This window comes from Myotis yumanensis, unplaced genomic scaffold (genome assembly GCF_028538775.1).
Source record: "Myotis yumanensis isolate MYYU_CA2020_CCGP unplaced genomic scaffold, mMyoYum1.0.hap1 SCAF_10, whole genome shotgun sequence".
NCBI classification, from domain to species: Eukaryota; Metazoa; Chordata; class Mammalia; order Chiroptera; family Vespertilionidae; genus Myotis; species Myotis yumanensis.
This window is the reverse complement of record NW_027223761.1, coordinates 78,559,076-78,585,904: the sequence shown is the minus strand read 5'-3', so window position 1 is coordinate 78,585,904 and position 26,829 is coordinate 78,559,076. Positions and strand designations below refer to the sequence as shown.

Sequence of the window (26,829 nt, the reverse complement as noted above, 5' to 3'; positions counted from 1 at the left end):
CAATATTTTTGCAGCAAAACAAATGAATATTCAAAATAGACAGGATAAATATAGCCTCACATCAGTTCAGATCAGGTTTTGCCACTAAATGAGTTTGCTGCAAACTTACAAAGAACCTATCCGCAGCTTGCAGAGTTCTTCAGACTTCACCATCACAGATATGGAATGATGGGCCTGCCTCCCCTTTGGGGAGGACTGAGGTTAAGAAACACAAAGTCAGTAAAGATGCTTTGCAAAGGAGAAAGTGCTACAACTGATAAAAGGCATTCATAACATTATTGCTGTTGCTACCATTACTCCACAGCATACTCTTTTCCAAGCAGAACTTGGTTTGGCCTCACAGGTGCCTAAAGCTGGTAGAATGATCAAAAGGGGCCAAGAGTTCAGGGCAACTTCTAACCTCCCCAAACTGGCCAAAACCAAGGTCAATGGCTATTGGCCCTCTCCATGGTCAACCACTGAAAACAGAGCAACTGGCCACCTGAGAGAGACCGAGGCAAAGGGCCAGGCAGAGCTCTGACATCTCAACTATATGGCTCAGGCACCCAGAGCTGCGTCTAGGGAGCTGGCTGAGACCGTTCCTTTTGGTTCCTGAGTGTCTCTGCAGGAGCCAGGCAAGAGACCCTACTCTGTGTGTGCAGGACACACACTGTCGCCGGCCTGAAGGTTTGTCTGTAGAAGATCCAGCATCCTAGGAAGCCAGATCCCATGCTGATCCTGCAGTATTGAGTTCAGAAACATCTTACGACCAGGCTGTATGAGCCTGGGGAGGCTGAGGGCTATCAATGACGACTGTGTTCACACTTAGGTGAACATACATATCACATACGTATGCCACTCTGAGAATGAGAAGGTGCGTCTGGCCCACGGGAGCCGGTCCCCAGAGCAGATCCAGACACGCCTACGTGCAGAACTGCTCCAGCCTTTCAGAAGAGAAAGAGAAGGAAGAGACTGAGCCTAGAGAGAGATTCCAGTCTTCCAGAAGCTTATTGTGGCCCTCCCAACATCACCCTCCCTCCCTCAGTCGTATCTTCTATAATGTGGGCCTCCTGGGGAAGGTGTGGGGGCCCAGAGCTTGCTCCTCCGTCTGCCTGAGAATGCTGCCGATCAGGTCTTCTAACTGTTCTGACTTCCTTCTGGACCCTTAGGGAAGTCAGCCCCATTTGATTTATTCAGGTAGTGTCTTTGGCCTTTCCTTCCATCCAGGACTACGTTTAACATTGTTTTTACACCTCGCCGTGCACTGTAGGGACCACAACTTCACTAGGTTTCATTCCAACTTTCTTTTTTTTTTTTTTTAAATATTTTATTGATTTTTTTACAGAGAGGAAGGGAGAGGGATAGAGAGTTAGAAACATCGATGAGAGAGGAACATCAATCAGCTGCCTCCTGCACACCCGCCACTGGGGATGTGCCTGCAACCAAAGTACATGCCCCCGACTGGAATCGAACCTGGGACCGCTCAGTCCGCAGGCCGACGCTCTATCCACTGAGCCAAACCGGCCAGGGCTTCAATCCAACTTTCTGTCATGCTAACAGGCTCCTCCCTCACCAGCTTGGGGCCCAGTCAGGAGGAATCCTACTGATGGCATTCCATAACAAGCTCTCCTTCCTGCACCACTTCCCAACAAGCTCCCCTTCCTTCCTCTCCATGCCCTTCTGCTCCCCAACAAGTGCAAGGGACTTAACCTTCACCAACACTCTAGCCTATGGGCTTAAAAACAAAATGGGGGTGGGGGGTGGGTAAGAGATCAACCAAAGGACTTGTATGCATGCACATGAGCATAACCAATGGACACAAACAGTAGGGGGGTGAGGGCATGTGCTGGGGATGGGAGCGGCCGGGGAGAGGTCAATGGGGGGAGGGAGGAGACTTATGTAATACTTTAAACAATAAAGATTTAAATAAAATTTTTAAAAAGATAAAATAAAATAAAATAAAACCTGCTCAACTGGCATGGCTCAGTGGTTGAGCCTCAACCTGTGAACCAGGAGGTCACAGTTCGATTCCTGGCCAGGGCACACGCCGGGGTTGTGGGCTCCATCCCCAGCCAATTCAGTGATTCTCTCTCATCATGGATGTTTCTGTTTCTATCTCCCTCTCCCTCTCCCTCTCCCTTCCTCTCTGAAATCAATAAAAATATATTTAAAAATAAAATAAATCTGTCGCCTGTTATTTCACTATGTTCGTCACTGTTATATTTCAGCCAATTCCGTCTGTGATGTCAGAGTCTCCCACTGGTTGTTTGTGTTGCTTCTCTGTTTTTGCTGGTAGCTGGGATGTGGGGGAGGAACAGAGAACAGTAGGAAGTAGGGAAGTAGCACCTTAATCCAGGGGCTCTGAGGGAGAGAGAGAGGGGCAAGGCCGTCTGACCAGGAGCTGCGGGCTGCCCGTCTGAGGAGGGCTGGGCTGCGCAGGAGCATTGTGTCCCCTCCTTGATTTCTTTAGACCAGCGGTTCTCAACCTGTGGGTCGCAACCCTTTTGGGGGTCGAACGACCCTTTCACAGGGGTCGCCTAAGACCATTGGAAAACACATATATAATTACATATTGTTTTTGTGATTAATCACTATGCTTTAATTATGTTCAATTTCTAACAATGAAATTGGGGGTCACCACAACGTGAGAAACTGTATTAAAGGGTCGCGGCATTAGGAAGGTTGAGAACCACTGCTTTAGACCCTCATGGCTTTTCACCCTGGCACTGCCCCAGGCCCTTGTTTCCTGGGTTGCAGCAGCTTACTCTCCACCCTCAGTCAAAGCACATTCTCCATGCCAGCAGCCCACTGCGTGACACCAAGGGTCCAGGACCAGCGCCTCAGCACCCCAAGTCCACGGGGACAGGGCCACTCCCCACAAGGCCTGCAGCCAGCACAGCCCCAGGACGGCCGCGCTGTGGACACTAGCACTGGAGCTCGGATCCAATGGGGTTAGGCAGACGTGAGACCCAAACAAATCGGGGGACAGAGGGTCAGTTCTTCACCTTCACAGTTATTGGGTACTGTCACAGCTCTAGGGACTTCTAGCTATTATTTCATTAATTCAGCACCACACCCTGCTAACCACCTCCATTTTTCAAAGTAACCCAAGAAAAATATTTTTTTAATAAATAAATAAAAAGTAACACAGGGCTCGGAAAGGTTTCCTAAACTCCAGTTTCACCACCTCGCTCGCTCACTCTGTGGAGTATCACACCGCCAGGCCCCAGCCCCTCCCAGGGGGACCCAGGGTCCCACAGGACAGGAAAGCAGGACGGGAACGTGGAAGTCCTGGGCGGGTGGCGGCTTCGTAGCCCTCTCGGTCAAGAGAGGCAGCCGGGCCCGAGACAGCCAGCAAAGCGTTTCCTTCCCACCAGAGCCCACTTCTCATAGCACGACACTGAAATCATTCACATCCGGAGAAGACGAGAAACCTACCTGGTCAAGTTTGAGGAGGGGGTTTCCTCTTGAGGAAAGTTTGAACAAAAACAAACACAAACTCGGTCTACTTCTGAGCGGCACAAGCATCAAGACACACCTTAGCGGTGGTTATTTTTCCGCACCCGCCGGAAAACTCGGCTAACATTTAGCTCAGCAACACTTTCCACGAGGTAAGTAACCCTCAGACCCACGATTAGGTACTGTCACTGTCGGAGTCCGCCTCAGCTTGGGGTCATCAGACAAACCTCCAGACGCCTCCCCCTCTGCCCACACCCCCTCAGTCACATCCCCTCCTACACTAATGAGAAATGGAGGAATGGGGTAGACAGAGGGGTGCAAAAGTGGGGATCCCCCAGGAACAGACAAAGAGCAGGCAAGAGGGCACACAGGCAAATGTTCTCACAATGACGACAGAAACTGGACTTCTCCATACCACTCATCAGACCCGGGGGCTGATGGGCATGTCCTTATGACAGATGCAGGCAAACACCAGACCCTACTGATGAGGAATCTTCAGAACTCTCTGTGCTAGGGGCACAACCCTCTTCAGGATTGAATGACTCCAAAAGGCAGCAAAGGGCCCTGGAGCTGAATTTGAATCCAGCTCTGCCTCCTACTTTCTCTGCGATCCTGGCAAAAGGTCTCCGTGTCTTCCCATGTGAAGGGAGCACCTGGCCTATCTCAGAGGCCCTAACAAAAACGTGACTCCACAGCAAGCACTTAGTATTGGAGCAGACAGGTCCTAAGCGCGCAATGGTTATTTCACAGAGAAGGGACAGAAGCCAGAGGAAGCCAATGCTGGCCCCAAGTCTCTCATACCCATCCTTCCCCCTTAATATGTAAATCGACTCCTTCTAAATGTGTTTCTGGAAACAGAGAATGGGAAGGGAGAGAGGAAGCCACGTTCCTGGTGATGAACGTTCACCAGGAATGACGTTCGGACCGGCAGCTGCTCTGGCGCCCTAAGCAGCGTCCGGCCCCTCCCATCCTCCTGAGCTGCAGACCGCCTGCCTCGGCAGAGACCACTGATGGGAACCGAGTACCTGAAACCTGGCAGCATGGCCAGATCCAGGCCGTGGGACACCTTTTCCTCAACCCCGCCTTTTCTTCTCCCTCCCTCCACGTTATCAGCCACTCCAGGCCAAAGAGAACAGGTCCAACAGCAGAACAAGCAAATGGGAGCCCGAAAGCAGAGAGCGTCAAGAGCCTAGTAAGATCTGGGACCATGCGTTCCCCAACACGTAGGAAACACCCTAGGCCCCTCACCACACTTGGAAGGCATACCCCGGTCCCAAGACTTAGAAAGACGTGCGTTTTTTACAAATAGCAGGGAGGACAGGGGAGTCGGGCCACAGGACTCGGGGGCAGCCAGGGATGAGGGCAGGCTGCCAGGGCCAGAGGTTTGGGCCGGGTGACACTGGGGCTGGCGAAGGACCTACCTGTGCTGCTCCACAGCCTCGTTGTCAGGAAGATCCACCCCACACACGCTGCACGGCTCCCCGAGGGTCCGGCTCTCCGACTTCATGCCCACAGCCAGCTCACCCAGCTTGCTGAACAGCTCCCTCTGGATGAAGCCCTGTGGCAGCAGGCTCCCGTAGGTGCTGAAGTCCATGGACACAGCCAGAGCGGGCTGCACCTGTACGTGGAGCCCGGAGGACACCGAGGACGGCATGTTCAGCACAGAGTCAGCCTTGTGGTTGGGCAACACGGAGTAGACGCCCAGATGTTTCTCTGCAGTGGGCGCTAGGTGCTCCTGTCGGCCTGGGGGACCCTGGCCGGCCTCCGCGGGGGTTGGCAGCTGCTCGGCACTCTCCTCGCGCCCATAGTGCAGCTCCCTCGCACTGGTAATGACGCTGCTCCGAGTTGGGGTCCCGGGCCCCTCTTTGCCCCTTTCCTCAACCTTGTCCCCCAATCCGCCTGAAATGCTGGACTCTGCTGCCCCAGGGCTGTCCTGGCTGGGCACCTCGTCCACCTGCATCATCTCTGTCTTCACCTCAGCTACCGCAGGGAGCCGCCCAGCCCCAGCCAGAGTAGGTTCGTCAGGCCCTGCAGGGGGCTGAAGAGTTCCCTGCAGGAGAGACTGTCCTATGGTCATCAAACTGTCCACTGCGGCCTTGGTGGGACTCATGGCTGAAAGTCCAAATGAGGTGGACATGGACGGGCTCTGGTCCGCCATGGGCCCAGGGAGGCTCTGCGCAGCCACGCCGGCATACCCACTCTCCTCGCTGGAATGCTTCGAGATGAAGATGTTCTTGAGGTACCGAGGCTTGCGGTCCTCTTCTTCCTCCGCCCCGCCGTCCGCCATGGTGGCCTCCGTGTCATTGTCGTCTGTGGCCTGGATGGTCTCCAGGATCTTCAGGCACTGCTCCTCCAAGTACTCGATCTCCAAGATCTCGGCGGCGTACAGCAGGTCATCCAGGTCCTCCGCCTTGGCCTGCAGCGTGGCCGTGTAGGCATACTCCAGGATCTGCTGGAAAGTCTTTGGCGAGAGGAAGTCCAGAGTGTAGTGCTGGCTGTTGCGGTGGAAGAGGATCTCAAACATCTTGCTGGTGCAGGCCAGCACGGTCCGGTGGGCATGGAACTCCTGGCTGTCCACCATGATGACCACGTCGCACAGCGTCCCGGCCAGCCGCATCTGGTTGGCCTTGCACAGGAGCCCCGAAGGGTGGCTGGGGTTCTGCAGCTGGATCATGCCCATCTTTGTCAGATCCATGGTGCTCCCCGCGGCTTAGGCATGAGGCTCTCTTTCCTTCCGGGCTCTGCGTGGTGGGGCGGGCTGGGTTTCCTGGGCCTACGGAGAGGGCTAGAAGGGAGAAAGGGGGAAGAGGCAAAAGAGATGACAGAATAAAAGCTAGATTAATCAGTGTCCCTAAAAGAATTCAAACAATACAACCCCACCCTCATTCAGCTAGCAAGAGCATCCTGGAGATTTTAACAGAGGGCAAGGGGCTTCCTAGAAATCTAGGAGTCTGCCTTTATAAGCCCACCAATGAGAGCAAAGATAAATTTCTGCCATAACATATGCCTAATTCACTGACAAAGTAAAATGAAAATTACAGTGGAGTCTTCAGAGCCCTAGTCTTAAGTCTAAGGGGGGGGGGGGGGGCCTGTGCAAGGCCAACATGTTATGAGGAGGTGCCCAGCACTTGCTGAAAATCAGTAAGAATTGAGCCACTTCCTTTGGTCAAGTTAAGCCCTGAGTTTCACTCTCAGCCCCCTGTGCAGCAAACTTCATCTTCAAAACAACGTTTTTTCTGAACCCTGCTTCAGTGTGGGGGCCCCAGGAGCAAAGCCAAGCCTCGCTGGGGCTAGCAGCCTGCAGTCTGGCCCACAGACATCCAAGGGCAAGGGCTCTTCTTCAGGCCCATCCTAACACATGGGTGCACACTTACCCCTGCCCACAGGGCCCAGTGGACAAGAGGACCTATAAAATGTAGAAGGACAGGTCGTGGAGGACCTAAGAAGAGAGGTCACAGGAAATATGGACCCTCACGGCCAGGAGTGCAATCTAGACATATGAACTCCCAGTGTGTCCCGTGGGCTCTCTGGAGTGGGCAAGTCCTGTGACCAGGAGCAGCAACTGCTGCTGGGCATGGCTCCCGGTGCTAGAAGTGACGCTGGCACCAGCATCTATGGTGCGAGTTACAACCAGTATGAAGGGAAGACAGGGCTGGGAGACAAAGGTCTCCCCCACAGCAAGCTGTTCAGGATCAATAACAGGGCCCCCCCCCCCTCCCCAGCCGTTTAAAGACTTAGAAAGACCTCGCAGGCCCAGTACCCTCTAGCCTCTGCCTTGCTGTGGTCAAGAAATGAACTGGGAGCAAAGCGGAGCAAGGGTTCTCTCTAAATCTCCCAACACTACTTGCTTCTGCCCCCAGAAGGAGCCCTACGGGTTCCAGAGCCAAAAGCGCCCGCAGGTAGGGTAGCAGTGTGTCTCATCAAGCCCTTTGGCTGCCCAGCCTGGGGTGGGGACTGAGGCCATTCATCCTCGCCTATGGCTTTTCCACAGACTGCTTAGGGGTTTCCGAGAGCAATGCAACGAAAGGAAGCTGGGCTACTGAATTCCTTCCCGAAAACAAGCTCCTTGGGTCCTAAGGGAAATCTGGGTGCCCTCAGTCAGCCGGGCCTCGGGCCCGCGGCTCAGCGCGGCGATCCCGGCTGCGCCGGCTGCAGCGCCCACCCCGGCGCAGCGGTGGAAAGCTGGCGCTCACCGGCCCGAGCTCTAGGGATCGACCGCGCTCTCACACACCCCGTTCCCAGCCACCCCCACGGAGACTTGGAGACGACTTCGGCAAACTTGGAGAAGCAACTTTTCCCGGGGATCCAGACGGCAGAAAGGAAGGGAGCCGGTCTAGGGAAAAGGAAAAGCAAAAAGGGACCCGGGCGAAAAGCTAGAGTCCGGGAGCCGGGGCAAGAGCCAGGACAAGAGCCGGGAGGTGGACCGCCTCGCCGCTAAGGGGAAACACAAAAGCCCCACCGAGAGTTGTGGGAGGGAAGGCAAGGAGGGATCGGCCGGCCCTCCCTCTCCGACCCAGGGCCGTGACCCCCGGGAGCGAAGGGCAGGATCCCCGGCCGCGAGCCGGCGCCGCCAGCAGCGGTGTGCCCGGCCCCGGCACCGTGCGCGCGTCCCGGGGAGCGGGCGAGGGAGTCCGCGCCGAGGACGTCTGAGCGCTCCCGCGGGTCCGCAGGCCGGGAGGACCGTGCGGGTTTCCAACGCCCGCGGGAGTGTCCCGGGGCCGAGAGGGCGAGCTGCGGGCGCGCCGGGTGGGAAAGGCGCCCGAACGCATCAGGTGCAGAGCCTGGCACCCACCAAGTGCGGCCGGGAGCGCACAGCCAGTTCCGGCGTCACGGCCAGTCCCGCCGGGCGCCGAAGAGGGCCCGGAGCCCTGGGCGCTGCGGAGCTCCGCCACGGCCGCCCACCCTCCTAAAAAGAGGGGACCAAGTCTCACCAAGAAAAAAGGGCCCACCACGTTCTCCGAAAAGAAACAAAACCCAAGCGAGTCCCAGTCCTGCTCCCCTTCGCCCCCAGGTCCACTCCTCCGATCCTCCGATGATAGCTTCCCAGCCGGCCGGCGAATAAACACACAAATAAGCCACAACCCTCTCTCGCGCCCGCGCACCGGTCCGCATACATATGAGCACCCACCGCTCCCGGCACCTCCAAGCCTCGTGAACCCCAACCCTCCGCTCGCGCCCTCAGTCCCCGAAGACCGCTCGGCCCCCACCTCTCACCCCGACCGTGCCCAGGAGTGGAAAGGTTGGGGTGGCAGCTGTGCCCAAGCTGACAGCCGGGGCTCCCCCTTCTACCCGACCCCAACTGGCGGCGGCGGCGGCGGCGGCTGCAGCAGCAGGAAGGGAACCAGCCGAATAAAATCAGGCGCAAGCCCAGCGGCCGAGTGGCCGAAGCGAACGCGCCCCCCAGACCTCTGCAACCCCGGGCGCCTCGGCAGAGGCTTCCCCTGGGCAGCGCGCCCCTCCCCGGCCCCCCAGCTCACCGCGGCCGCGCCGGGCGCTGTGGGGTGGGCGTGCGTGCCTCCGGGGGTGTGCCAGTGTCGGGGAGCGGGGCTGCGGGAGAACTGTTGCTCTCCGTCTCACAGCGGCAGCGGCGGCGTCGCCCGGCAGTTCGCAGTACCCGCTCTCATCGCCCTCAACTCCTCTCTGCTGTGAGGTTAGCAAATCACCACCGGCTTCGGCGCCTCCGCCGCGTCCCACGTCAACGCCGAGCCCCCTCCCCTGCGAGGCCCCGGCGCCTCTCCATCTTTAGTGCTGGCGGCGGAGCCGGGCTCCCTGCCCACAGCTCCCCCCTCCCTCCCCCCCTCCCGCTGTCCCCCGGGCTCAGCCCGTCCCCACCCCCCCCGCACTGGGCGCACGCTCCCGCCCCACCCCTTCCCTCCCCTCCCTTCCGCGCGCGGCGCTCCGGGCTTCGCCTGACATCTAGCTGCTGCTGGGGCGCCGGCGGCCGCCGTCACCGGCCAAGCAGGGAGGAAAGGAGCTCATGGAGCAGAGTGCCAGGGGCTCGGAGCCCTTAGCGGGGCAGTAGAGATGAGGTGCGGGGGCCAGCCCCGCCTTCAACCCCCAGATTTTTCATTTCCCCCGACACGGTTTCCCCCCTGCTGCTCCAGGAGGGGAGTTTCGTCCCGGGCTCCAATGTTTGCCCCAGTTCCGTGCGTGTCATCTCGCCTTTCACTTTTGCTCCAGGCTCAGGGCTGCGTTCCCTGTAACCCGAGGTCGGTTTGGGAAGGTCGCCTTCCCAGCCCAATCTCAGGCCCTGCGTGCCTGCCGGCCGCCGTGTGCCTCTGGGCGAAGAGCAACCGAATTGGCGAGCCAAGTGCCAGAGGGTCCGCGGGACCCGTCCCTGGAGGCAGACGTCCCATTTGGGCAGTCGCGATCCCTGGGGACTGAGGTCGAAGCCTGGGAGAAACTTTCACCCTTCTCAGTCTTACGCGTGCCCTCGGCTGTGCCCCCCAGGTGACCTGGCTGGAAACCGTTCCCGAGCGCTGCGCCCCGCTCGGCGCAGTCTTCAGGGGGCGGTGGACGCTTGCCCAAGTCCAGGCCCGCAAAGCGCCCCCTCTCGGCGGGCCGCTCCACTTCAGAGTGGAGATCACTAACCTGGGGGCAGAGCAACCAGAAGGAATCTGTCCTCCTCGGCGGCGGGGAGTCCCCTTCTGCCCCTTCCCCTGGCGAAGGTAGGGGGCCAGAGAGTGGGAAGCGCGCAGCTGCGTGAAGGCAGGGGTGACCCACTAACGTTCAGGAGCAGAGGCTGGGGGTGGGGTGGGGGGCGGCGGGGAGGGCTATCTGTGGGTCTGTGGACAGTCAGCCCCCGAGGTCATGCAAGTCTTAGCAAAGCCGGGTCTCAATCAGGGAGTCCTGAGCCTCCGCATTCTGCCCCTGGCACGCGGGCGGGTCAAAGGCCTTCCGCAATACTCAGGATAATCGCCTCCCGATGTGTGCCTCTGGCACCGCGCCAGGCCGAGCGTCCGGCCCAGGAGCTGTAGGGTCAAGGAAGGTGGCAGAAGCCAACTAGAGGCAAGAATCCGCTTCCGGGTGCGAAAGGCCAGAAGGCAGAGTTTACAAATCAACTGATCTGGGTTCCCAAGAGTTACTAAGGGGGTAGTCCCCGGACAGGCCGCTCCAGCCCAGCCAGCACCGCTCGTGCCTCTCTCTCTCTCTCTCTCTCTCTCTCTCTCTCTCTCTCTCTCTCCAGGGCAATGCTGGGACCTGCAGGGTCCGGGAAGGGGGGAGGGCAGCCGGGGGCAGAGAAGCCGCTTGGAACCGCAATGCCCACCTGGTGCCCGGAAAAGCCCAGGCCCTGGGTGTTCCTTTTCATTAACAACAAAGAGCAATCCTGTCATAGACGACTTTTCTAGCCAAAGACTATGCAGTCTGGTAAGAGGAAAGGGATGTCAAGAAAGTTAAGAAAACTGGTCTGCAAGGAGAGCAAGTGGGGAGAGATGTCCGAAGAGGAGAAAGGGCCCTCCTACCTCCTCACCAGGGAAGTAGGGAATCCTTACACTTGTGTTCCTAGTGTCTACTGAAGGCTGCGGCCTGGCTGTCCACACCACTGCCAGCCGCTCCCAAATGCAGTGGCAGGAGAAGCACAGGCTTCGCCCTTGGTCCTAGGCCTATTAATCCTCACATCAGAGAAAGAGAACCTCTGGGAACAATGGGAGAGAAAGAACAATTCCATGGCTCGGACTCCCCCCACCGCCATACCATACTCACTCTATGTGAAAATCTCCCTTGCTTCATAAACTCTGCCATTAAAAAGCCCAGCCCTTGTTAGTAAGTGTTAAAGAGAGATTAATGTCTGAGTTTAAGAGGTGGAGAAGGTAACAAAAAGGAGGAAGGCAGGCTGCGTGCCAGCGCTGGGCTCGGAGCATTTCCACTTAGCACTGGAGACTGGCTGCACAGCAGTTTGATAAGGTTTATTGGGCCCAGATAACGCGGCGGCAGCTCTACCACCAACACCAGCACCGTTTACAGCCAGAGCTACGTCCTTGGGGCCCAGGAAGGCTGATGAGAATCCCCAGTTCAGAGATTTCATATGGCAGCACCTAAACAAGCAGAGTGGAAAATTACAAGTTCTCTCTCCCTCTCTCTCTCTCTCCTCTCTCTAATATATATTTGCACTGATTTCTTTTTCCATTTGAGAGAGAGAGAAACATGGATTGGCTGACACCGTACACGCCCAACCGAGATGGAACCCGAAACCTGACTTTGTGCCCTGGCCAGGAATTAAACCCCCTACCTCTTGGTGGTGGGGACCACACCCAGACCAACTGAGCCACACCAGCCAGGGCTTTCCTTTTTGTCTTGAAGGGTAAGGGAAGGGAAGATGGGACATCCGTCCTAAAAATAGAAGCGCCCTCAGTCTGGAGGGAGGTCATGCTGTAGACAAGGGAACAGATGAGTTCACCTTTGGATGGAATTCCATTGCTAAATCTTCCTCTTTTATTCATATACCTCCCACTGGTAGCAACGGGCCAGAGCTGGGCTTGTGGAAAAGGAGGGTGTGTAGGTCTAAGGCAGTGGTTCTCAACCTTCTGGCCCTTTAAATACAGTTCCTCATGTTGTGACCCAACCATAAAATTATTTTCATTGCTACTTCATAACTGTAATGTTGCTACTGTTATGAATTGTAATGTAAATATCTGATATGCAGGATGGTCTTAGGCGACCCCTGTGAAAGGGTCGTTCGACCGCCAAAGGGGTCGCGACCCACAGGTTGAGAACCGCTGGTCTAAGGGATCTTACAGGGAGGAGACAGTGGGAACAGTAACTCATTCTGAGCACTGACTAGGAATCTTAACACACCTTTGCTGTTCTATTTCATGCATATAACAGCCCTATTCAGGCAGGCACTGTTATTTCCCCAATTTCTGCTGATAAGAGGCTCAAAGAGATGGAGTGTGTTATCCAAGACTATAGAATTTATGAAACATCAGAGCTGAGGCTTAAAATCCGGCCATTCTGACTGCGAAGTTCTTAACCTTAGATTATACGGCCTCCGATGGAGAGAAAAGGGGAGCCAGGGCTTTTAATGTCCTTCTCCTCTTCTCCACCAAGGCCAAGTGCTGTGCGGCAGAGGACCAAACAGTCCTCCGTGGAACCAGGCCCCCAGGTAAATAGACTTGCATCCGCCAGGATCTCTGCTGTTTGCCTCCTTCCTCAAAATCTCAGGCGGAAGTCAAGGAGGAAGTTTTGAATTACAATAAAACTTGCCCTAAACAGATACCCAGGAAGAAGGCTATAGGGGTGTTTTGAGTATTCTGATTGAGTATTAATGGAATGCAGCAACTCATTTTATTCCAGCTCCTCATTTGGAAAACAGTTTTGAAAGAGGTAAGCTTTCTTACCATGATAAATAAATCAAGGACTCCTCCCTTTGAGGAGAAAAAGCTACTTTGCATTTCCCCAAACCTCGTGATGAGTGAGTGGGGCGGGAAGCACTTGCAGAGAAAGATGCCGGCGGTGGAGCCGGAGTGAAGGCAGTCCCCACTACAACGGAGAGGTGACCACTGGGGGTGACCTGGCGTTGTCGGTGCTCTCAGGTCACCTCACTGGTGACCCTGCGGGAAGACACAGCAGACCTTTCTAACGGCAAAGGACCTTACAGTACTTCAAGGTCATCACTGCTGATATCTCCTAGCTAGGTGCAGAGGAGGTGAAAAATTAGGCAGTCTGCCCAGTGTGGCTCATGGGTTGAGCACCTCCGGTTCGATTCCAGATCAGGGCACATGCCTGGGTTTCGGGCTTGATCCCCAGTAGGGGATATGCAGGAGGCAGTCGATGTTTCTATCTCTCCTTCTCCCTTCCTCTCTGTGAAATCAATAAGAAACATTTTTTTTAATTAGGCAGAGTCCTGGCCGCTTGCTCAGTGGTTAGAGCATCAGCCCGTGGACCAAAAGGTGGCAAGGTTCAATTCCGGTCAAGAGCACATACTTCAGTTGCAGGTTTCCTAGCCCCCAGTAGGGGCACATGTGGAGGCAACCAAACCATGTGTCTCTCTCACATGAATGTTTCTCTCTCCCCCTCGTACCTCCCTTTCACTCTGTCTAGAAATCATTGGGAAAGATATCCTCAGGTAAGGATTATTTTAAAAAATTAGGCAGAGTCGAATTTGCCTTCAGTGCATATCGGGTGGGGCAAAAGTAGGCTTACAGTTGCTCATATGGAAAATAATGCAAGAATAAACTGTTTCATGTACTCATAACTGTGAACCTACCTTTGCCCCACTCAGCATGTTGATAGGTTTCTTTGGTGTTTGCCTTTTTTTAAATGTTAATTCTTTTTTTTTCCCCAATATATTTTTATTGATTTCAGAGAGGAAAGGAGAGGGAGAGAGAGGGGGAAAAAACATCAATGATGAGAGACACATTAATTGGTTGCCTTCTGCATGTAACCCGACTAGGCCCAGGGGGTGGAGCCTGGAACTGAGGCACATGCCCTTGACTGGAATCGAACCCAGGACCCTTCAGTCTGCAGTCCGACGCTCTATCCACTGAGCCAAACCAGCCAGGGCTAAATGTTAATTCTCTTAAGTCACTTCCTTAGATCCCCTCTCCAAAAAACAGAGGAGGAAATAATCAAATGACTTGTGGATTCTGGTTGGTGGAAGCCCAGAAGACCAAATAAGAAGGTGATTTCTTTGACTGATACTAGCCATCTTTTCCCCCCGTGGAGTCCTGGTTAGCGGTGTTACAAACGTGGGCTTCTTCTCCAGGTTCTAAGTACACCCTTCCTCTCACCTTCGGGGCAGAGAGTGACCTTTCAACGGGAGAGCAAGAGGAGTTATTGCTCTTAGCCCCCGAGGCCTTGGGTTACTGCGACCCCAGATCTTGTGCTTGAGGAAGAGAACGCGTTTTCTACCCTCTCTCCCCGGCATATTGCAAATGGAGTTGGGACCTCATGTTGTCAACTCACGTAGCAAATCTGAGCTGTTATTAGTGCAAAGATGCCCTGAAGGGGTAGGCAGTGTGGATGAAATCTGCAGCGGATGTTATGGGGAAGTGTGTTTATAATTATCATGGAAGTTAATGTACACGGGGACCAGATGATGGCAGCCATTTAAAAAAGAGATGCGTAATAAGAGAGGTCCCTTAATGACAGGCAGCAGGGCTCAGGTTGTTATGGAAGAAGCACGGAGTTTCACTGGGTGCCACAAACCTTGGGCCAGGGCTCCTCACAAAGCTTTGGGGTGAGACGGAGCAACCATTGCAGCCAGCGGTTGGGCGTCATGTCTTCATGTTGTCTTTGAAAGGTCATCTGCACGGAAGGGAAAGGCATTTTCTCCCTTTGCATACACATAAGCACCGACACGCAGATCCTGGGCCAACATTTAGTCATTTTTGGTGATTCTGGAAATCTGCTTTGCTCTGAGAAAGTCAGCTTCACTTTCAAAACTAAAATTCTGCAGCTGTCGAGGGGCGCGGTTCCATACAGTGTGTGTGAATTGGAGCCCCCAGGCACCGCGCGGAAGATTAACCCCCAAGGCCTCAGCAGAAAGGGGGCCTTTTCTGACACTTTGGCGGGTCACTGTGGAGAGTCCAGGAAGAGGAAAGTTGTAACGTTTTCTTAGGCCGGTTAACTTTACATAGCTAACTGTTTAAAGGGTGAGGTGTCTAAAGGTACAGAGTCCAGTCCCTATAGATTTCAATCGTGGCAGCTGTGTTACAACAGGAGTGCCACAGTTGTGTGCAAAGCCTGGAGGGACGTGCAGGGGAGTGTCACACTCATTGGAGGTACCACCGGAAGCACCACGGTCCATAAAGACAACGTGTGTCTCAGTTGCACTATTCTATATATTTCTCCCCTGACGGATCTGACTGCCCTATGTACCTCCTGACCACCCCCTGCACTGTGGGTTTCTGGAGGACAATGTCTCCATCTTGTTCAATTTAGTATTCCCATCCCCAACCCTCAGAGTAGAACATGTATCTGCTCTGAATGAACTAATTTGAATGAATGAATGAATGAATGAATGAATGAACATATACACCAAGTGTTTCAGAAATTCAGGAGAGGAGGTACTATTCTGTACCCCAATATTTAAGGCAGAATTTTTTATAGCTATGTGTTTTTTACTCACCCATGAAAAATCAATGGGATATAAGTAAGGGTTGGGGGAGGCTGTTGAATTGTATACAGCTCCTTGAGGCTATAACAGGGTTCTCTTTCCATTTATGTCTCCTTCAGGGGCCTAGGCCAAGCTTTTCTCAGTATTCTAGGGACATTAATAAATACTTATTAAATGGCATTGAATAAAATGAAGTGATTTGAATTGCACCACTCATTACTCTCACAGGGGCCTTGTCCTCCAGCCTCACGTAGCTATTCGTTACCCAGACAGGCCTGAGAAGGACACCATGGGTGTAGGACTGCTGACCGGACCCAGCACCAGCCTATGAGACATGCATGTGCACAAGTGCGAGCGATTAGCTCTGCTGTTGCCAGGTGTGGCAGAGCCTGGCCAGCGGTCTGCACATGCCTTCCCCAGCGCACAGTGGGTTACGTTTTCCAGTTGACCTTGCTGTTAGGGACAAGCCATGTGACTGAGTTCTGGCCAACGTACGAATTGAGAGCAGATGTCCAGTGTGCCACTTCCGGGACTGGTCCACAAAAACTCCCCCGTGGAGCCCTCCATGCCCTTTCCCTTCTGTGACTTGACCCCATGACCATAAAGATAGTTACCTTGGAAGTTCAGTGATGAAGATGGCAGAGCCACGATGGAAAAAGCCTGGATCCCTGAACTGCAATTTGGATGACAGCTGCTTGCCTACTAAGAACACCCATTGCGGACTTTATATAAACAAGAAACAAACCTTCGTTGTGTGGAGTAGGGTTTGCCAAATAAAACTCAGGACACCCAGTTTAAGTTTAATTTTAGACAAATGATAAATATTTTTTTATATAAGTATGTCCCAAATACGACACAGAGCGGTTACACTAAAAAACACCAAAAACCAGGAAGAAAACCAAAAATGGCCTCTGAAATAAAAATTTAAATTGGTCTTTTTAAAACATCTGGCTATCCTAGCTTTTTAGCTGTTATATATTGGGGTTTGTTTATTGTAGGAGCTAGCATTACCTTAATGATCACTTCGTTTCATTTGACAGAAGCAGCAGGGCCACCGGGTCTGAGCTGGAGTTTGGTTACACATACGGCAGGTCCCTCCAGAGACCGGAGCATCCTGTGTGGACAGGGCCGAGGTGGAAACTGGGAAATACCCTCACCGCTTCTATGAACCTGTCTGTCTCCACTTGCCTCTTCCCCCTAGAGTCCAGGGCCTAGACCAGTGGTTCTCAAACTTGGCTGCACATTAGAATCACCTGGGAATCTTTTTAAAATCCTGATTTCTGGGCCTCATCCTCCGGAAATTCTGTTTCTTTGTTATGGGGTGGGGCCACAACATGAAAGAAAGGTTACCTGACGTCATTGCTAAGAACAGCTAACATTTTCAGATCTTCTATTGTGGGCCCTGGGGCATCTTCCTGGCAAGTCTAGTGAGGTGGGACCGCTACTGTCCCCAGAACACAGATGAGGACGCCACAACTCAGGGAGCTCAAGTAACTGACCCACGATGACCCAGGACCAATGAGGGGGTGGTATCTGAACAGAGACCTATGCGAGTGAGTCAGAGCCCAGGCTCTCAGCCTTTACGCTGCGCTGGGTGTTTGAGGACAAAGGAGGGAGTGGAGGATGAGAAGATCACTGACTTGACAGTGTTCTCAACAGTTGTAACTTGATTCCCTAAGGTCTTGGAGAGATCCTCATTCAGATGCCTTCCTAGCTGCTCTCCCATCACCAACAAAACTCGACTTTTACCCTGTGCCAAGCACAGCAGACACAGAGGTAAAACCCTTGTCATCCTGTCCTCACAGAGCTCATAGTCTAGGGCAGTGATGGTGAACCTATGACACACATGTCAGAGGTGACATGCGAACTCATTTTTTTGTTTGGTTTTTCTTTGTTAAATGGCATTTAAATATATAAAATAAATATCAAAAATATAAGTCTTTGTTTGACTATGGTTGCAAATACCAAAAAATTTCTATATGTGACACGGCACCAGAGTTAAGTTAGGGTTTTTCAAAATGCTGACACGCCGAGCTCAAAAGGTTCGCCATCACTGGTCTTGTGATACATTTTAAACCTTTTTAAGAGTGAAAGGTGATCTGTGAGTATTGACATAATCGGAGCTTTGAGCATCTGTTTGTGGCCTAATTCTCCCACTCTTGTCCCCTTCATTGGGTTGGGATGAGGCAAACAGGCAAATGCAGAGGGAGGCGGGGAATGCAGGAGGTGGTGGTAATTTTCACCTTGTAGCATGACGTGTTTATTAGTGTGTGTGTGTACGTTAAGCACAGCAGCCTGGTTTCCTTGCGTTAAATAGCAGTCATGCCCAACTGGCTCTCCATGTACCGTTACTCCAAGTGATTGAGCCAATTTCTCTCTCTGTCGTGAGTTTAAGTTGTAAACTTCTCAGCCAGACGGGGGGCAGTGCTGGGCTGCCTCTTGTGGTCATTATTAACCTGTAGGGTTATGCTTACAAGACCCGGGGGTCTGTGGAGAAGCCAGGATGAGGCAGGTGTGGACTGCGGACTCCCCACCACCCCCGGGTCCAGCCTCCATATGTGTGTGTGCTCTGGCCTTGCAAAGAGGCTGCAGCCTGCCAGCCGGATGTGTGGTCCCTTGTGAGGGGGCCTGGTGGTATGCTGGTGTCCTGTGCTCCGTTTGGCTGGAGATAGGAAGGCGAGTGGGGAAAGCTGGAAATGTTATAAAAAGCTGGGTGCCTCGATACTCAGAAGTCATTTGCCAGCTGTGATTTTGTCTCTTTTCCATATATTTATTAGCCAGATCTTAAAGTATCCAGCGAAACCTGCAGGGACAGTGGCCACCTCCTTGTTGCCCGCTAATTCACCCGGACCATGTATATTTTGCATAAGATACAGGGGAACCAAAAGTGACAGAGAGCTACCGGGCTGTTAGAAAGCGGATATGGGTCTCAGATCCCAACCTGTCACTTCATAGCATGTAAATTTGGCAGATTTCCTAAGGCTTGGCCGTCATGAGGATATCTAGGATACCGAACGTCTCTGTAACCACAAAGAAGTTAAGAAACTTGGCCATGATCCCACAGCTCCTAAGGAACAAAGCTGGCATAGAAACCTAAATCTATCAGATTCTGAAACCTACCTCTTTCCTGGGTACCCTTCTCCTGCACCTCATGTTTAGGGGAGCAGGAGGCAATTCCCAATGAGGAACGTGCAACTAGGACTGGAGAGGAGACCCACATCACCCCGTCTGTGCTTTTTAGAGAAAGAGGAAGGGAGGGAGAGGGAGAGAACTCGAGGGGAGGGGGGATATCAATGTGAGAGAGAAACATCGATTGGTTGCCTCCCACGCACATGTTCCTGCCTGGGACCACCGAACCACACCAGGGTGTGTGCCACAACCTGGGTGCGTGCCTACCCAAATGGAACCAGTGACCTTCTGGTGCACGGGAAGACGTTCACCAACTGAGCCACACCAGCCAGGGTCCAGTGGTGCTTTCTAAAGCCACGTCTTATACCCTGTGTGGAAGAAGCAATAGGCTAAGATCACATATGATTTCAGTGAAATCATGTTAGATTTCAGTAAAAAAACAAAACAAAACAACTCCCACTCCTTTGCCCATGTCTAAAATTAAAATGCCAGAAATGCTACCAGGAAGAGAAATTCGGTGAAAAGCAGGAAAGACAATAAGCTGAGTGCAGGCCAGGGTTTCTCTGGTTGACTGAAGCCCCATTCCGTAGGCGCTCCAAGGGAAAGCGCTCCAGTAAACTGTACAAATATTTGAGTGTTTAGAAGCTCTTTTCAAAGACGCAATATCTTCCCAGAAAGAGAATTTTCCTCCTATTGAGTTTACTGCCTATTGAGTGCCTGCAGTAACAAAAAAAAAGAGTCATCATGGAAGATGGTCATTTTTTCTCCCCCAGCATCTCTTTGGAATGTTCAGGAATGTTTACCTATTGATTGATTTTCTGTTAGGCAGACTGGAGAGAACATGGAGAAATCATGAAAACGCTGGCTTTCTGGTCAGAAGACCTGGATTCAAGGCCAGCTCTGCCCAAACTTCCTGTCTAAGTAACCCTGGGTGAGTGCTCCCCTGTTACAGGGGGAAAGTTTCTAACCGTTTCTAAGTGCTTGCCCCGCTTGCTCTATGAGACAAGCCCTAAGGCCCGTCTCCAGTGTCCTGACTGGCCTGGAGCGAGTTGCTTTCCCGCTTGAGGCCCAGGTACCTTGTGGAAAACATGGAAATACTGGACCAGCTTATGGCCACGCCCACTCTAGCTTCTGACATTCTACAATGCTCTGTGAACTCTGTCAGAAACACCAGGATCAGGTGTAGCCCCTTCTGGTTGAGGGAAGTTCTGATGTGGGTGTTTAAGGTAAGTGGTCTCCCCCTAGCTGGTTTGGCTTGATGGATAGAGCAACAGCCTGCAGACCAAAGGGTCCCAGGTTTGATTCTGGTCAAGGGCTCATACCTTGGTCACATACCTTGTTTCTCTCACATCGACGTTTCTCTCTGTCTCCCGACTCTCTCTTCCATTCTCCCCAAAAATCAATGGGAAAATATCCTCGGGTGAGGATTAACAAAAGAATTTTAGAAAGTAAAGTAAGTGGCCTCTCTTTATTATAGCTTTGATTCCTGTCACGAGGGAACCGAAGTATTGGGGAACCTCCTACATCCACACAGGAGCAAGCAAAGTGGAGGAGGAAAGAGAGAGTGCTCTGGACTTCAGCTTGGGCAGGAAATGGCAAGGTGCTTCTGCCGGGGAGGTCTCTCTGTGGTTCTAAAAAGGAAAGGAAATATCAGTGGTGAAGCCATGGCCAGGTCATAGAGGAAGGAGGGGGGATGGGGCATAGCAACTGTAGTTAGGGGAATGTTTAGCTGTGACCCAAATAAGGTGTCCTGGGTACAGAGAGTGGGATGGAGAATTAAGTACAGATATAGAGACAGATACAGACATGCCACTTTGAATCAGGTCTAGAGACGCATTTGCTCCTCTGGTTCAGAAATCACGTCCAAAATTGTACACCTGACGCTAAGCAGATAACATAACTGAAGGTTGCCGGTTCCCACCTCAGGGCCTTTGCACTTGATGTCTTGTCCTCCCCCTCCCACCATGCAAATCTCTCCTCCCAGAGAAATCCTGCAGCCGCCTGGGCTGAGGCCTCCTGCCCCCTGGAGCCTCTGGGGGGAAATTGTTTCCTTTGTTTATGGACCTGCTTGTTTGTTTCCTGGAGCCCTCCCTGGAGCCCCCTAGCTTCCCTCTGGTTAATCTAAGTTGCATGAGGGCAGAGGGTGGGCCCTCTCCCATTGGATCCACAGCACCTGGAATGACTATGCTTGTATATAGTAGACTCCTAACAAGTGTCTGTTCAAAAAATGAAAGAACAAAACAAGGGAGATGTTTAAACAAACAGGCAGCTGCTGCTGGGAATGAGGGATCTGAGCCCAAATAAAGAACAGGCTGGGGAGTGAGGAGTGTGTCCTTCTCCAAGCTCCGAGGTGCCCATGCTGATGGAGCTGCACCTATTTTTGCTGCTGCTGCTTCCAAAAGAAACACAGGCAGCGTGACGTCCGCTCTCTGGGGACGAGCCAGCCAAGGCCAAGGCAAAACAAGCCACAACGCCTGGAATGTGTACAGCCCTGTACCCAGTACTCTCACATCATTTTTACGGTTTTATAGATGAGGACACCCAAGCTCATAAAGAGTTAGGACCTAAGAGCGTTGACCTGAGGACTGAAGGGTCTCGGGTTTGATCCCAGCCAGGTTAGGGTGTCTCTCTCATGTCGATGTTTCTCTCTCTGTCTCTTCCTCCCCCTTCCGCTTCTCTCTAAAATCAACAGAAAAACATCCACAGGTGAGGATTAACCAAAAAAGAGGAGTTAGGACTCAGATCCAGGTCTGCCCACAGCTAGTGTTCTTGCCTTTGCATTTAAGCATTTTACCAATGGACACAGGCTTGCTGCCTCCTGGGGCTGGTTCGCAGGCCAGGACTCGGTGAGGCAGGTGAGGCACCCAGGGTGCAGAGTTTGAGGAGGCATCACCTCTGGGCATTTGCCTGGTTCTGAGAGTGGCGCCTTGTTCGATTTTGCACTCTAGGCACCACGTTGGCCCTGCTCGTTGGAGCGTCCTGCACATTTCCTCTCGTGTCATATGGTACTTCTTTGTCTAGAAATAAGGCAAAATAGCTAGAAGGTGGATTGATCTGAGGAGGATTTGGCGCACTTTGTCTATTTGCTTCTAGCTCAGCGGTTCTCAACCTGTGGGTCGCAACCCTTTTGGGGGTCCAACGGCCCTTTCACAGGGGTCGCCTAAGATCATCGGAAAACACATATATAATTACATATTGTTTTTGTGATTAATCACTATGCTTTAATTATGTTCAATTTGTAAGAGTGAAAATACATCCTGCATATCAGATATTTACATTATGATTCATAACAGTAGCAAAATCACAGTTATGAAGTAGCAACGAAAATAATTTTATGGCTGGGGGTCACCACAACATGAGGAACTGTATCAAAGGGTTGCGGCATTAGGAAGGTTGAGAACCACTGTTCTAGCTGCCTCTTAGCAACCTTTCCTTCAATGGCCACTGGAATTATTTTTCTAAAAGACAGGTCTGTGTCACTCCCGGAATGAAAACCCTTCCGTGGTTCTTCTCGTGGCCTACACTTAAGAAAAGAAAGGCCTTGGCGTGGCCCTAAGACCTTTACAAGTGGGCACCATGCTGCCTCCTGAGCGACGTCCTGCCTCCAGGGCTTGGGGCAGGCTGTGCCTTCTGCCCTTTCCTGTCTGCCTGAGACAAAGCCATCACCCTTCAAAGTCTACTTTCAAGGTCACCTGTGCTCAAGATGGCTCAGGAATTAGAGCAAAGCTGATGTGACCTGAGCTCCTCACTGGTGGCCGCATGGGCAGCCTGGTCCAGGAGTGTAGTCCAAGGCTGGAGGCTGAGACCTAGCAAGTCAGCCTGGCCTCCCAGGGCTGCTTCCCCCATCCCTGCACTGAGGGTGGGAAGGCACCTTCAGAACCCAGCCGGGTGGTGCTCTCTTTACAGCCCGGCTACGTGTGACTCCCGCCTTCGAACAACTGGTTTATATTTCCCTGTGACAATGTGGCTCCGTGTTGCTGGTAATGAAATGAAAGCAGCTTCCCAAGTGCCCTGAGACCTCCCCATCCACCCAGGGCCTGTTTGTGGATTTTGTCCTTCGTCCTCCAGGCTCCCCAAAGCTGCCCGGGTCAGGGATGCGGAACTGTTTAGTAGCTTTAACAAGTGGGCTCAGCCCGGCCTTCCTCCTGGCTCTCCTCCTCGCTTTTGGTCGAAGTCAGGGGTGGGGAATCTTTTCCTACCAAGGGCCATTTGGATGTTTATAACACCATTCGCAGCCACACAAAATTATCAACTTAAAAATTAGCCTGCTGTATTTGGTCAAACATGTCGTTAACTCACTCCGAATGCCTTGGCAGGGCCAGACCAAAGGATTTTGCAGGCCTTATATTATACAGTCCTGGTCTAAATTCTCATCTATTCGTTTTCCTTCCTCTTCTGTGTCTTAACTTATCTGTCTCCTTTGCATGATCTTGAGAATCAAGCCACATCTGGCTGACATTTTGGCCCGGTCTCCCCAAGGAACTCAGATCTGAGATCTTCATACCTGGAAAGAAAATTTACGTACATGTTTGTTTGGGAGAGGCATTCGCGAAGAAAGAATATGCATCTATGTTGTAATAATAACTATAATAATAAATAATGACACCCACATTATGTGCTAATTTTTTATGCTTTTTCTTATGGAGCCTCCCAACAATCCCAAAAGATAGGTAATGCCCGGCTGGTGGGGCTCAGTGGTGAGCATCGACCCATGTACCAAGAGCTCATCAGTCCAATTCTAATCAGGGCACAAGCCCAGGTTGCAGGCTGGATCCCTGAGGCCATACAGGAAGACATTTCTCTCTCATCGATGTTTCTATCTCTCTCTCCCTCTCTCTCTAAAATCAATAAAAACATTTTTTTTTAAAAAAAAAAAGATAGGTAGAGGCTGCTGTAGACCCATTTTTAAGTGATTCTTGTTATACCCATTTCCAAATGAGAAAGTTTATGCCCAGAGCATTAACCTAATTAGCCCAAGGAGGGCTGGTGTCCAGGTGGGTCTGACAGGCTTTAGCTCCAACTACAGTGGGGCCTTGACTTACGAGTGTCCCGACTAACGAGTTTTTTGAGATACCAGCTGTCTCTCCACCGATTTTTTGCATTGAGTTGACAGAGTAATTTGAGTTAACGAGCTCCTTAACGAGCTCAGTCTCGGAACAAATTAAACTCGTAAGTCAAGGCCCCACTGTACTTGGAAGCCCTGAACTAGTCATTTCACCTCTCTGCACCTGTGACAGAAATAAGAAGAGACAGCCTTCTTACTTTATAGGATAGGATGGATGCCTAGGATAAGGAATGTGAAGTGCTCTAGTATGAGTAATTATCCTTATTAAATATTTTTTAAAAATATATTTTTATTGATTTCAGAGAGGACGGGAGCAGAGAGAGAGAGAGAGAGAGAAACATCAACCCAGGCATGTGCTCTGACCAGGAATCGAACCATGACCTCTTGGTTCATAGGTTGACTCTCAACCCCTGAGCCACACCGGCTGGACTATCCTTATTAAATCTGAAACCCCATGAGATCTGGGATAGGAGAGAAATACATAAGACATTGGACTTTTTTTTATGGGTGAAACTTATTTATTCTAGTATGTGTCCTTGTTTTAATTTGAGGCTGTATTTTGCATTTGGAGAGATCCTTTATATTCTAGGATCTTTGGTTTGTCTGTGGAACTTTATGCTCCTTCAAAGGTTGTTCTTTTTGAACCTCTGACTACTCAGGAGTTAGGCAGACAAATACCTTACCCCCATTCTGCAAGCAGAAAAACTAAAATAAGAAGTTGCTGTCAGGAGATTGCTCAGAGCGGGGATATCCTGACATCTACTCTGGTCCTTTTGCATTCCTTCTGCTTTCTACTGGGGCACCTGGGCCAGGGACAATGAGTATAGATGGGTAGGGCCAGGTGGGGTGGGGATAAGGAGCCACTCCCAGTTCATCAGAATATGCATATGCCCCTCATTAAACATCCCTTGTATCCAACTCCTTAAGATGTGAGCTGCGGTTAACTACTTGTCATAATGTGTGTTGTTGTCATTTAAATAACTGGTTTTAAACATTTTAATTTTGTCATTTTCTCTTTGTATTTTGGAGCCAATGCAGCCTTTCAAATGCCAAACAGTTTCTGAGACCTCTGTTGGCCCTCGGGCACTTTGCCTGGGAACGTCTGCAGGGAGAGTAATGCCATTACCTTCTCTTTCGTTTTGAGGTGGCGTTTTGGAGCTTTGGCTAGACAGGTCTGAATTCAAATCCTCTCTCTGTCACTTACTCTATAACTCTGTGTCCTGGGAAATTTGTTTAAGTTCTCTGACTCATTCACCCAGCCGGCGTGGCTCAGTGGTTGGTCTATAAACCAGGAGGTCACGGTTCGATTCCTGGTCAGGGCACATGCCGGGGGTGCCGGCTTGACCTCCAGTGGGGCATATGCAGGAGGCAGCCAATCAATGAATTTCTCTCATTATTGATGTTTCTATCTCCCTCTCCCTCTCCCTTCTTCTCTGAAATCAATTAAAAATATTTTTTTAATAAATAAATTCTCAGACTCATCTGTAAAATGGAGAGGGTGATATATGTGTGGCTACTTTTCAGTGTTGGTATCCGTTTTAATGTATATTAAGGTGCCCAGTCCAATGTCTGCAATGAAGTAAGTGCTCAATAATTGAAGTTATTTTACTGTGGCTTTTTGTCTCCCCTCTCCCTCCACCCCCCTGAGGGGTGGCCTGTGGACAGTGTCTTTGTGAGAAGGGAGAGTGGGCTGTGGAACTCATCCTTGTCCTGTCTCCTTGGAGTGGTTACGAAGAGGACAGTGGCCAGGTGAGTACCAGGCTGCTGGTTGAACTTTAGGCCCCAGGCTCCTCTCTCTCCTCTGGCTGCCCTAGATCCCTTCATTCCATTAAAGGCCAGGCTAAAACCTGGAACCATATCCACAAGAGCCCCAAGTTCAGCCCATAAGTCAAGTTCCAGAATTCCACACAATCATCTCCTAATTGGTGGGATAGGGGCCTGGCATGTCCTGCCCCCTGGGATTGGTAAGGAAATCAAGGAAAAGAGTAAATAAAATAGGGGGAGAAAAGAGAGCTGTGCATGGAGAGAACCAGACCAGGTGGAGCAGAAGAGAACCCTGATTCCTCTCTGCTGGAGGCCATGACAACTCCCAGTGTTGTGCCCAGATTTCAAGATTCCCAAGAAACCACATCAGGGAGCCATCCAATCCGATGCAAAAGCATAAGAATCTGTATTTCAAGCTAACTTGAGCTCTCCATCCACCAGACCCACCGACACATCGGCTAGCCAAGTGGCCAAGAGAGACCGAACCCCTCCCAGAGACCGGTTATATAGGGGGGTGTTGGAGTAAGGGAGGAGAAAGGACTGTGCTTTGCCGATTGGCCAGGCACAAGTCGATGTCCCGTTCCTGGGTGTGGCTAGCAGAGTCTTAGACTTCCGTGAAGAAGCTCCTTGCCCAACACGTGGCCAAGGTAAGATGGAGGACGTAGCCCTTACCCTGGGGGAAGGTGGAGGGCGTAGCCTTCGCCCTTTCACCCAGCATGCCTTGCTAGGGGGACAAAGGGACAGAAGCCCCTGTGGTTGCATCGAAAGCTGCCCTGGCCTGTCTCCCTGGACTCCCCCCGGGGACAAGCCCAGCCAGGAAGTGGGGGTGGGACTGGGGAGGGGAAGGCTCCTCCCCCTAACCATTCAGAAGCACCTGAGGCACTTGTCAAAAATGCCTGCTCCTGACTCCACCCCAACACCTACCCAAGCACTGCCTCTTGAGGTTCAGTAACCTGCATTTTTAACAAATTTCCCCCAAATTTTTTAGGGTTAAGTAGGGGGGGGAGTGGTCTTTGGGACAGAATAGAGAAGGATCTTGAAAATTTTCTTTGTGGGTTGATTTTAAATACTAGTCAAGATAATATTGGCAACAAACATTTTTAAAAATATGTTTTTACTGATTTTTAGAGAGAGAGAGAGAGAGAGGAATAGACCGATAGAAACATTGATGAGCGAGGAGCATCATCAATTGGCTGCCTCCTGCATGCCCCTACTGGGGATTGAGCCCGCAAAGCCACCATGTGCCCAGGCCGGGAATTGAACCTGTGTGCGACCTCTTGGGTCCTGTGTCGATGCTCAACCGCCGAGCCACACTAGCCTGGCCAAACATTTTGATTTGACCTATGTCTATGGCACACCTTCTATGTGCCAAGAA

At 51.9% G+C, this 26,829-nt stretch overlaps 1 protein-coding gene across 3 annotated transcripts in view; it reads right to left on the bottom strand.

The window, feature by feature from the left end:
* ZBTB16 (zinc finger and BTB domain containing 16) overlaps window positions 1–9,197 on the bottom strand; it is a 185,484-nt gene extending 176,287 nt beyond the window's left edge. The window contains exons 1-2 of one of the 3 annotated variants that reach the window (XM_070426081.1): window positions 8,916–9,197; window positions 4,860–6,223 (exon numbers count right to left, since the gene is read on the bottom strand). In XM_070426081.1, the coding sequence (XP_070282182.1) occupies window positions 4,860–6,133 (1,274 nt within the window). In that variant the 5' untranslated portion in view covers window positions 6,134–6,223; window positions 8,916–9,197. Of the gene's footprint in view, window positions 1–4,859; window positions 6,224–8,369; window positions 8,412–8,645; window positions 8,717–8,915 lie in introns of those variants that run through there. The other 2 variants (XM_070426082.1, XM_070426083.1) reach the window with 2 other exon arrangements.
* Window positions 9,198–26,829: the final 17,632 nt, after the last annotated feature.